The sequence below is a fragment of the Panthera uncia genome, assembly GCF_023721935.1.
Source record: "Panthera uncia isolate 11264 chromosome C1 unlocalized genomic scaffold, Puncia_PCG_1.0 HiC_scaffold_4, whole genome shotgun sequence".
Classification (NCBI taxonomy): Eukaryota; Metazoa; Chordata; class Mammalia; order Carnivora; family Felidae; genus Panthera; species Panthera uncia.
In genome coordinates, this window is record NW_026057585.1 from 63,837,539 (window position 1) to 63,849,817 (window position 12,279).

The 12,279-nt window shown below is 35.7% G+C and overlaps 1 protein-coding gene across 10 annotated transcripts in view; it reads right to left on the minus strand.

Moving 5' to 3' along the window:
* Positions 1–12,279, minus strand: part of OSBPL9 (oxysterol binding protein like 9) — a 200,845-nt gene that overhangs the window by 33,806 nt on the left and 154,760 nt on the right. For 8 of the 10 annotated variants that reach the window (XM_049617194.1, XM_049617195.1, XM_049617191.1 and 5 more), the window contains 2 exons: positions 3,924–3,962; positions 198–288 (listed from right to left, as the gene is read on the minus strand). In XM_049617194.1, the coding sequence (XP_049473151.1) occupies positions 198–288; positions 3,924–3,962 (130 nt within the window). The remainder of the gene's footprint in view (positions 1–197; positions 289–3,923; positions 3,963–12,279) is intronic. The other 2 variants (XM_049617196.1, XM_049617192.1) reach the window with 1 other exon arrangement.

Genomic DNA, 12,279 nt, shown 5'->3' on the forward strand with positions numbered 1-12,279 from the left:
AAAAAAAAAAAAAAAAAAAAACCCAAAAAAAAAAATTTTTTTTTTTTTTTTTTTTTTTTTTAACATTTTTTTTTTTTCCTTTTATTTACAAAAAAAAAAAAAAAAAAAAATGAGCCCTTCAAGATTACCATGACAGTCGTACAAATTAAGTTTTTTCTAATCAATGAATCTGTGAAATATCTTTCCAAATATCATACCTGGAGGTAAGACAGTCTGAGTAGGCATTGTGTTGATCACAGGTTCCAAGGGACTAGGTTGATATATTGCATCCACAGGATTAATAGTACTCTGAGATAAAGAAACACAGTACAGTTATTTTTAATTAAATGCCTTCCCAGTGCTGACCCTCCCAAATGTATGAAATGCCCAGATTCCTGACAGCAAAGTCCTGAGGTAGCTATATAGATACGCTGATCAAAATGCAAGGAAGAAATGAAACACTTTTACAATACAGAAGAATTTCCTAAAAAAACAAAAATGTAGTAAGGAAGGAAAATGACAGTCTCTGTCATATAGATAGGTAAAGCTAAAATGGAAAAACTTGCATAGAGTTGTAAAAAGGTGTGGGAAAATTTCAGGAAGCTACAGCAGTAACTTCTCAATTCATTTCAGTGCTTCTCACTTAATTCTCAGTTCACCACAAATACTGCTTCTCTATCAAAGATAGAGAAAGTCTCTCTTGCTTTGGTATTAATAAACACTAAACTATATTAATAAACACTATATAAATAAAAACTATAGCTATGTATATATAATTATATAAAATATATATATAACTATGTAACTATATATAACTATATATAGTTATACATATATATAACTATATATATAACTATATATATATATAGTTATACACACACACACACACACAAACACACATATATATATATAAACTACGACTTGCAAATTTATTTGTACCACTAGGATTTTATCTTTCCATCTCATACTATTGCCACCTTCTAATACTGTGTATACACAGTATAGGCATCTAATTTTACAGTCATTAAAAGCAAAGAGATGTATATTCTAATTGGGGGATGCAGGGAAGAAGCCTTCCTTTTTGAAGATTAGAAGAAAAAAAATAAACATAGTTATAATTTTAGAGGGAAAAAAAAGTCTAGGTGTTTCTAATTTCAAGCCAAGAAATTATTCTGCCAGCAGGATGGTATTTTAAAAACCAGACTCCATAGTTTACTAATGCTTTTCTATTTGGAGGAGGTGGGTGGTATTAAAATAAGGTCTTTGTCAGAGTTAAGTTTGATCTCTCATTTAGAATACCACATCAGATAAAACCCAAGAAATAAAATTTTCAGTTCTTTAGCTTTCCTTGATCCAGAAAACTAAATTTTAAATGTATATTAGGGCTTATAACAGAAAATATCAAAATAGAATCAGAAGAGAAATACTTTACTGATGAATGAGCTCCAATAGTATTCATAAAAATTTAGAAGCCCCTAGCAATAACTGAGATAATGGGACAGTTTTTATCTCATTCTCATTTAATGTCTAAGTTCAAAAAATTTTTTTCTTAAACTACCTCTCTGCATAAATTTTAAAAGCACTAAGTCAGATCTCTTAAATCAACTGATTTGAACATAAGAATTCTGAAGCTTGTCACTATAATAGCTTACCTACCATAAATATTCTAATGGAAAAATAAAGGACACTTAGAGGAGAGACCCTGAAAACAGTCATTAATAATAAAACCCCACTAAAATGAAGTACAGAAGGTTTTGAAGCACTGGGAAAAGCAGAGAAACAGACTAAGAATTTTAATTCCTTAGAATCTTTCCTCTACCAAGAATTTGGCAAGTCTCTTATCTGCTGTGGTCCACACCTTCCCAGTCTGTAAAATGAAGAAATGGCTGGATTAAACGTTCTTTAGGGGCTTTCTGCTTATTACTTTGTGATTCTATTTTCAGATACTGGACCAGGACATAATAACAAGTGTCTCAACAAGTCCTGGAGCTGTTCTTAGAATAAATTCCATTTTTACCCAGTGGTTTTCTCCAAAGAACTCCAAGTGGTTTAAAGTCAAAATCTTGCCATTAATACCGTGATCCATGGGAAGGAGAATATGTCACCTCCTTATTATCCTCATCTTTTATATAAGAAAAATTACTGAAGCAACTAAGAAATAACTTTGGGAAAAAGGACCAGCAGAATTCTATCTTTTGAATGCAATCTGTTTTCCAGGTGAAATGTTCTAAAGATTAGGCTAGTCAACCAAAGAAGATACTTTTAAACTTTTTTTGCATGGATATTAAAGGTACCACATATCTTTTGTTGCTTGTTGTTATAGAAAATTATAGAAACTCTAATTCTATAGAAATTATAGAAATTCTAAAGCAGAGCTTTAGAAGTGCAAACAATAATCCTAAGCTCTAATCTGCTATAACATTTATAGAATTCATGCAATAAAATGTTATAAATTATATATAAATGTATATATGTATAGTGAACATTTATTGATTCTGTGCTCATTCAGTACCTTACAACAATGTTTTGAGGTAGATCTAGCCACTTTTCTTTATACATGAGAAAACTAAGGTTCAAAGGTTGAGTAACATGCCTACTAAGGTCACAGTTAGTGAGTAGGAAGGCCAGGTTCTAGCTGTATGGGTCCAAGATCTAAACCATGAACATTTCCTTTATCTTTTAAAAATAAAAACTCTTAGGGAAAAATGTTATAGTCCTTGATCAAATGATTCAGATATGTTTGTTTTCTACAGGTTTAGATTTTCTTTAAGTATAAATTTTCTAGATGTTTTTAATTGTAAATGACCAAACATTTTGGGTATGCTTTATAAAACTCAGCCAACTTTTTTTTAACATAATAAAAAAATAACTAATAATAACAACATAAATAGTCATTTTCTATGAGGCTTACAATCTTAAGTGATATCTCAGGAAGAGATACTACATTACATTGTATTTATACGACATATTCGTATTAAATCACCATGCCTCAAACTCTGAACTCACACTGTGAAGAGAGATAAAAATTCCAATGCTTTTAATTCATATTTTAAAAATGCTTCTCTTATCTCTGCCTTAAGAAACATGCAAACAACACAGATTTTTTAACTTTTTTCATTTTAAAACAAATATAAAGTTAACACGCTTATCCTTTCAAGTATAATCATGAGATGGTTTTGAAGATTTTGAAGAGTTTCCAGATCTCAGACAAGCTGGCATTTGTAAAGTCTCAAAAAAAAAAAAAGAGGCTGCCTCCTGCTTTAGAAGCACAGTCTAAACAGAAGTCACTCATTTATCATAAAAATAGGGTGGCTCCAACTATAAATCTTCAAACTCGAACTTTTATTTCCAGATGGGAAATACCAACAATAAAATTTTCTTTTCTTTTTAAAGTAGAAGTTGAATCTAAGCGAAGAGTAAAAAGCCAAGGGGGAGGAAAGAATAAGAAAATGGCTACAAGTGAAAGAATTCATGGTGCAATTTGTTCTAATAAAGATGCAATATATACTGCAATAGCAAAATCTAAAAATAAAATGGAAACCAATAAACATATTGAAATAGATTAAGATATGTTTCAATATTGTATCCTTCCCCTTCTGCTTTCATTTGAGAAAAAAGTTTGATAGTAGCATTGTGAGTTATGCCTTAGTCATAAAAGCTGCATTTTCACACCATGATTAACCCTTCACATTAACACATGCAAAGTGATTCGATCTGAATCAATACTTAGAAAAATTTTAACATTTCCCCTCCAAATGATTGCTGAAAGATGGCCAACTTTAGAAGCTTAAAGAAAATTGCAAGAGTCAACAACAAAAAAGCAGTGAGTAGGTAAAAGAGGAATTTGTGTTGAAAAATGAGTAGAAGTTCAGGCTTCTCCTGACATGACTGGTTATAATGCTCTGCAGAAGTAAAGGGAAACAAAAAGATTAGATTAAACTTACTATAATTCCATCTGCGTGCTTCTCCGCATTACACTGGTCCTTAAGGAGAAATGTTAAAAATATTAACTTCATTCTTTTAAGTAACTCCTTCTGTACTTTCTTCCCTATTAAGAAAGCTTATTTTACTATAGGTAAACGTTAGACTATCTCTTGGCTTCTACTAAAATTGTAATTCTATTTGTACACTGCTAACCAAACATAATTCTATCACTGGCTATAAACAAACACGACCAACAATTATTTTTTCTCTACAGGTATTTAATTAAGTTCATTATAGAAATAACTTATGGAACTGTGTACTCATATTGGTACCAACTATTAAAAGCAGATACACTAATTTAGGATGGAAGACCCTGAATATTTCTGGGTTTAATTTTATAGTATGTTATGATAACTACCCACAACCCTTAAACTCTCACTGCAATTTAAAGAGATGACAATCAGCTCATCACACTCCACACCCAAAAAACAAATAACCCAGTGAAGAAATGGGCAGAAAACATGAATAGACACTTCTCTAAAGAAGACATCCGGATGGCCAACAGGCACATGAAAAGATGTTCAACGTCGCTCCTTATCAGGGAAATACAAATCAAAACCACACTCAGATATAACCTCACGCCAGTCAGAGTGGCCAAAATGAACAAATCAGGAGACTATAGATGCTGGAGAGGATGTGGAGAAACGGGAACCCTCTTGCACTGTTGGTGGGAATGCAAATTGGTGCAGCCGCTCTGGAAAGCAGTGTGGAGGTTCCTCAGAAAATTAAAAATAGACCTACCCTATGACCCAGCAATAGCACTGCTAGGAATTTATCCAAGGGATACAGGAGTACTGATGCATAGGGGCACTTGTACCCCAATGTTTATAGCAGCACTCTCAACAATAGCCAAATTATGGAAAGAGCCTAAATGTCCATCAACTGATGAATGGATAAAGAAATTGTGGTTTATATACACAATGGAATACTACGTGGCAATGAGAAAGAATGAAATATGGCCTTTTGTAGCAACGTGGATGGAACTGGAGAGTGTGATGCTAAGTGAAATAAGCCATACAGAGAAAGACAGATACCATATGGTTTCACTCTTATGTGGATCCTGAGAAACGTAACAGAAACCCATGGGGGAGGGGAAGGAAAAAAAAAAAAAAAGAGGTTAGAGTGGGAGAGAGCCAAAGCATAAGAGACTGTTAAAAACTGAGAACAAACTGAGGGTTGATGGGGGGTGGGAGGGAGGGGAGGGTGGGTGATGGGTATTGAGGAGGGCACCTTTTGGGATGAGCACTGGGTGTTGTATGGAAACCAATTTGACAGTAAATTGCATATATAAAAAAAAATAAATAAATAAAAATAAAGAGATGACAATCATATACCCTTAAAAACTTGGGACAAACACAATTTCCTATATCTGGCTGTGGGCCCAGAATTACACTTTTCTAAATAGATGGTCTGATTTTTGTTTCAGTAAATATAATCACTGTATCCATGGAATGACATAGGAGCGAATGCCTAGCAAATATTTCCCATTTATTATTTCACTTATTCCACCAACAACTCTATAAGGTAGGTGCTATTATTATTCCCATTGGACATATGAGAAAATTGAGACAGAAGGTGGGCAGCCAGGATTCCACAGTCCAGTTTTGGAACTCATGTTCTTAATTAACTAATACGCTATTTTGCCTTGCTTCTCCAAGCACATACTTTAAGAAGGTGGTGGAAAGTTACCAACACATATTCATTTCTGTAATTATAATCCACCTATTTGCATTATATAGATAATATGTTTAATTTTAAATAAAACTGTTTAATGTTTCAACTCCATAGTATGAGGATGTTTAAGTTTGAATAGAAACCAGTATCTGGTCTTGGTTTTAAACATAATGTCCACATTCTATCTCACGTACCTATAACTTTTTCTTTACTGAGTTTACTCAGAAATCTTCATATTGAAGTGTCAACCAAGAGCACTTTGAAGATTTGGGAATAAGTTAACACTAACATAGCAGGCCTGTCTGCCTGCAAAGCTGGCCTCTGACCATTCTATCTGATAAGGGTGGCTCACTGTACCTAAACTGTATAAGCAAACAATTTGTTTGTGCTGACAACCTGTTTTCCTTCTCTAAGTCTGGACTCTTGATAAGTGCTATGTAGAAAGTGCTTACTTGACAAAGCTCCAAGGTGTTGAGTCTTTTTTTTTTTTTTTTAATTTTTTTTTCAACGTTTTTTATTTATTTTTGGGACAGAGAGAGACAGAGCATGAACGGGGGAGGGGCAGAGAGAGAGGGAGACACAGAATCGGAAACAGGCTCCAGGCTCCGAGCCATCAGCCCAGAGCCTGACGCAGGGCTCGAACTCACGGACCGCGAGATCGTGACCTGGCTGAAGTCGGACGCTTAACCGACTGCGCCACCCAGGCGCCCCAGGGTGTTGAGTCTTTAATGAGCTTCCCTGGTAGACATTTTACACATGTTGTCACAATTTGTTACTGGAGGAATTAAGCACATTCTATGCAAGTCTACTGGGAGAAGACAGACAGAAGCTTGTGCCTGGTTTTCTCTGGATTTTGTCCCATGTGCCTTTTCCCTTTGCTGATTTTGCTTTGGATCCTTTGCTCTAATAAACTGTACCTATGAATATCCATCATCCTGTGAGTCCTCCAAGCAAATCATCAAACCTAGAGGTGCTTGTGAGAACTTCTAGCACAGTGTGTATCTTTCACATATCCTTGAGAATATCTGGCATTTTGTTATCTATGTAATTCATATTGGGGTTTTCCCCATTTGAAAAATTAACTATATATTTAGAATATCCAAAGTTTCAGTAATTCTTAATGAAGATAGTTGAAAATAAGTTATTGGGAATTCTAAAGAAAGAAATTAGAAAGTTTCTTGCTCAGATGACATTTTGATTTAATTATGGCTTTCCCCTATTAATTTCTAAATATTGGTTTTTCCAAAGGATTTCTTAGAAAGGAATATTATACACATGTGATAGATTAAATTTTCCAGAAATGGCCCCAACAAGAGGTAGTGTTCACGTCCCTTACACTAAAACCTAGGTGGGCCTTTGTGACAGTCTCTACCAGTAATTACAGCAGAAATGACTATATGTGATTTCTAACGTTAGTTCATAGATATGTCACAAACTTTCTTTCTCCTTGTTTTCTAGCAGAAAACAACCAACCCAACCAACCACCATACCGTGAGAAAACCCAAGCAGCTGTAAAGAGGACTCTATGGAGAAGAATCTAGGCCCCCGGCCCAACTTTGCAGTGTGTGAGTGAGCCATCTTAAAAGTAGATCCTCTAGCCGCCCCCAAATTATCACAGGTGACACTGCATGAAATATGAACAAGTCATGAGGTCTACCCAAACTGCAAATTTGTGAGCAAAATTTAAATCACTACTGCTATTTTAAGACACTTCAGTTTAGACTGCTCTGTTATGCAGTGATTGATTACTGAAATACTATGTTATATATACACACGTATGTTATCTAAAAAGACCACTTTTAATTCTGGTGTAATTTAAAATAAATTTCAATATCTGACAAACTGCCCCCCACCCATTAATAATGAATGATACCTACAGGGAATTTTAATTTTTTTTAAAGGGTGTATTTTTAAGAAAGAGAGGCAGGGGAGTGGGTGGGAGGGAGGGGCAGAGAGAGAGGGAGACACAGAATCTGAAGCAGGCTCCAGGCTCTGAGCTGTCAGCACAGAGCCGGATGCAGGACTTAAACACACAAACCATGAGATCATGACCTCAGCTGAAGTCAGACGCTTAACCAACTGAGCCAGCCACCAGGCACTTCATCTACAGGGTATTTTAAATCAGGGTTTATTATTCTTGTTATTGTTGTGGTTTGTCTTTTAAGGCAGAGTCAAAGCTAGATGAACCCACAGACTATTAAATGCTTTCCTATTAATCCATTCCCATCATGTACTTTAGGAATTTTGTTCTACTACTTAAAATTAAAGCTATATTCATCCCGCCTTCCCCATTTTTCTTTTTAAAAACTATTCTGTTTTTAAGTATACCACAAATGGCTTTTAATCAGGATCAGTTAAAGCTAAACCTCAAGTATTACTGAACTGGAGATTTAATTGAATTCAATATGAACTATGTTAATGAAACAAAGAAAGGGTCTAATGCTACTTCCCACTTAAATTATACCATACGTTTATCTGGTTCTAAGTCCCTCATTCCTTAATGCAAAGGCTATTCTTTTCTCTGAACATACCAGCATGACTGAGATCTGGAAATATGATAATGAACAAAAACATCAGCACAACATAACCTGGATTTCTGATTTCTGACAACTGTAGACTCCAGTATTTTTAAAACCATACCTACCAATAAAATACATGAAATATATCCCCATCTCTCTAATAAGGCAATATAGTCTAGTAAAAGCTCTCATAATTATGGACCAATACTTATTATATGAAACAAAAAATAAACATCTTTTGATGACAGAAAATTTCTAACTCAAGTTTGATGAGATTCAACAAATGAGGCTGGGACAACTGGATATCCACATGCAGAAAAATGAATTTAGACCCCTACCTCACACCACAAAGATGAACTCAAAGTGGATCACAAAACTATAAAACTCTAAGAACAAAACACAGGTATAAACCTTTGTGATCTAGGATTAGGCAATGACTTTCTCAGGTAAGCCACCAAAGGCACAACCAATAGAAGACTGATAAATTGGACTTTATCAAAAATAAAAATATGCATGCTTCTCAGGATGCTATCAAGAAAGAGAAAAGACAACCCACAAACTTGAAGAAAAATTTGCAAATCATAGATAAGGATTTGTATTTAGAACATATAAATCAGTCCCAAACTCAATGAGATTTAAAACAAAACAACTAAAAAATGGGCAAAGAATTTGAATAGACATTTTCCCAAAGATCTATGAAATGGCTAACAAGCACATGAAAAGATCACGAACATCACTATTTCTTAGGGAAATGCAAATGAAAACCCTGAGATGCCACTAAGAATGGCTAGACAATCACAGGAGTGATCTCATCATATTCAGAGGTTCCATGAATCCATTATTATTTTTTAAAGTATAGTTGACACACAATGTTACATTAGTTTCAGGTGTACAACACAGTAATTCTATGTAATTCTATGATTCTGTACGTTATGCTATGCTTATAAGTGCAGCTACCATTTGTCAACATACTATTACAGTATCATTGAGTATATTCCCTGTGCTGTACCTTTTATCCCTATAACTTACTCATTCCATAACTGAAAGCCTGTACCTCCCACTCTTCTTCACTCATTCTGCACCACCCCCACACCCTTCTCTGGCAACCACCAGCTGTTCTCTGCATTTATGGGTCTGTTTCTGTTTGTTCATTTGTTTTGTTTTTTCAGATTCCATATTTAAGTGAAATCATATGGTATTTACATTTACAGTTAACCATAAGACAGAAGCATTACGCAGGTGGGCCTGATCTGATCTCATGAGCCATTAAAACCAGAGAGCTTTCCCTGGCTGGTTGCTGAAGAGAGATAAGGTCAGAAATGTGAACCATGAGAGGATATGATATGCCACTGCTGGCTTTGAAGATAGAGGGAGACTGTGCAAGGATGAGACAGAGGCCTTTAGTTGCTGACAATGAGTTCTAGCCAACAACTAGCAAGGAAATGGGGACCTCAGTCCTACAACAAGGACCTGAGTAAGCCTAGAAGTGGATTCTTTCCCAGACCGTCTAAATAGTTCAACCTGTCCAGACCTTGATTTGGGCCTTAAGCATACAATCCAGCCCAGTCACCTTAGAGTCATCTACAGAACTGTGAGCTAATAAATGACTGCTGTTTTAAGCCACTTAAAAAAAAAAAAAAAAAAAAAAAAGGACAATCACAAATATTGGTTGAGGATGTGGAGAAAATGGAATTCTAACATACTGATTGTGAGTGGGACTGTAAAATGGTGTAGCTGCTTTGAAAAGTAGTTTAGCAGTTTCTAAAAAAGTTATTACCATATGACCCTACTAATGCCACTTCTAGGTATACAGTTAAAATAAATGAAACATATCTCCACACAAAATGTAGACATTTACTGCAGCATTATTCACAGTAGCCAAAAAAAAGGGAAACAACCCAAATATTCATTAATTGCTGAATAGACAAAATGTGGTATATCTATTCATTGGAATGTTATTCAGAAATGAAAAGGAATTAAGTCCTGATACATGTGACAATATGAGCCTTGAAAACATTATGCTAAATAAGCCAGTCACAAAAGACCACATACTATATAATCCTAATTATATGAAATGTCCAGAATAGGCAAATCTAGAAACAGTAGATTAGTGGTTTCCAGGGATTGGAGGAGGAACAGGGGCGAGGGTAGCAAAGAAAAGAGGAACAGGGAGGGGGTGACTGCTTAATAGATACAGTGGTTCTTTTTGGAGTGATAAAAACGTACTATAATTTGAATATGATGATGACTGCACAAGTTTGTAAATATACCAAAAACCAATGAAGCGTACACTTTTTAAAATTTTTTTAATGTTTATTCATTTTCTGAGAAAGAGACAAAGTGTGAGTGGGAGAGGGGCAGAGACAGAGGAAGACAGAATCTGAAGCAGGCTCCAGGCTCCATGCTGTCAGCACAGAGCCCTACGTGGAGCTCAAACCTGTGAACTGTGAGATCATGACCCGGGCCGAAGTCAGACGCTTAACCAACTGAGCCACCCAGGTGCCCCTGAAGTGTATACTTTAAATGAGTAAACTTTATGGTATATAAATTAGTATCAATAAATCTGTTTTTAAAAAGTCTGATGAGAAATTAACAAATACTTATGAAAAACAAAAAGTCTATGAAGAAAAATATTCTGGGGAGAGAACCGGAGATCCCAAGACAACTTAAATATACAATCTACTTTGAAAGGATAATCTAGACCTGTACTGTCCAGTTTGGGAACTACCAGTCACACCAGGCTACTGGGCACTTGGAATGTGGCTAGTTCAAAGTGTAATATACACCCAAGATATTGAAGACTTAGCACCAAAAAAAAGACAGAATATGAAGTATGTTGAAATGATAGTATTTTGGATATATTGGGTTAAATAAAATACGTTATTAAAATTAATTTCACTTGCTTATATGAATTATGGCATATGGTCTTATCACCTAATCTTGATAAGGAATTGGTCAAGTCCTCCAATGTAGAGGCCTCCCAGATTATTTCTGCTTTACTCCACCTTCCCCGCCCCGCCTCCCGGCCACTTCCTCTGCAATTTCCCATGAGTGAAACACCAGCTGCCTCTATCTATAGTACAAAGGAAGAATGAAGTTTTCTGAACTAACACAGCCCACCTGAAAATCCCACTAACCCAAGTGGTACCCAAATTTTGCTGCATATTAGAACCACCTGGGAGTTTAAAATCCCAAAAGCCCAGGTAACACCCCACAGCAGCTACAACATAATGTCTGGAAATGCGAGCTAGACACGAGAACTGTTAAAGATTCTCAAGTGATTCCAACAGGTAGCAAAGTTTGGGAGTCAATACATTAATCATTTAGGGAGGAGGAAAACTTGTGGGAGAATTAAAATGAAAGAATCAAAACTGGAAGGAGTTTACAATCCTACCTACAGCATTCTGCCTCTAACAAGCTAATACTAAATAAATTCCAAACAACAAAGGCATCAAATTAGCTATCCTCTTATATCCCTTTGGGGTCTCAGGTGGCACTCTCTAGAGGTAGCTGATTTCAAGATTTTATTAACCCACCAATGAAGAACAGTCCTCCAAAGTGACTGTAACAATTCATATTCCCATCAGTATTAGACAGAAGTCCTCCCAGCACAACAGAGAGGTGGCTAAAAAAAAAAAAAAATCATACATAGAGTGGAAACACTAAACTATGAAACCATAAAAAATTATGTATTAGATGGGATGCCTGGGTGGCTCAGTCGGTTGGGCGTCTGACTTCAGCTCAGGTCATGATCTCACAGTCCGTGAGTTCGAGCCCCCCATCAGGCTCTGTGCTGACAGCTCAGAGCCTGGAGCCTGCTTCAGATTCTGTGTTTCCCCTCCCTCTGCCCCTCCCCTGCTCATGCTCTCTGTCTCAAAAACATTAAAAAAAAATTTTTTTTAAATTATGTATTAGAAACATTAATTCAAAATTCACAATTATTGGGCCCCTATTATGTGGCAGGCAACTGTTCTGGGCACTGAGGATACAGTGGTGTTTTGCAGTGAATATTTGTGTGCCCTGCCTTCTACCATATTCAGATGAAGCCCTAACCTCCAGTATGACTATTTGGAGATGGGGGCATCTATTGAAGTAAATTATAGTTAAATAAGGTCCTAAAAGT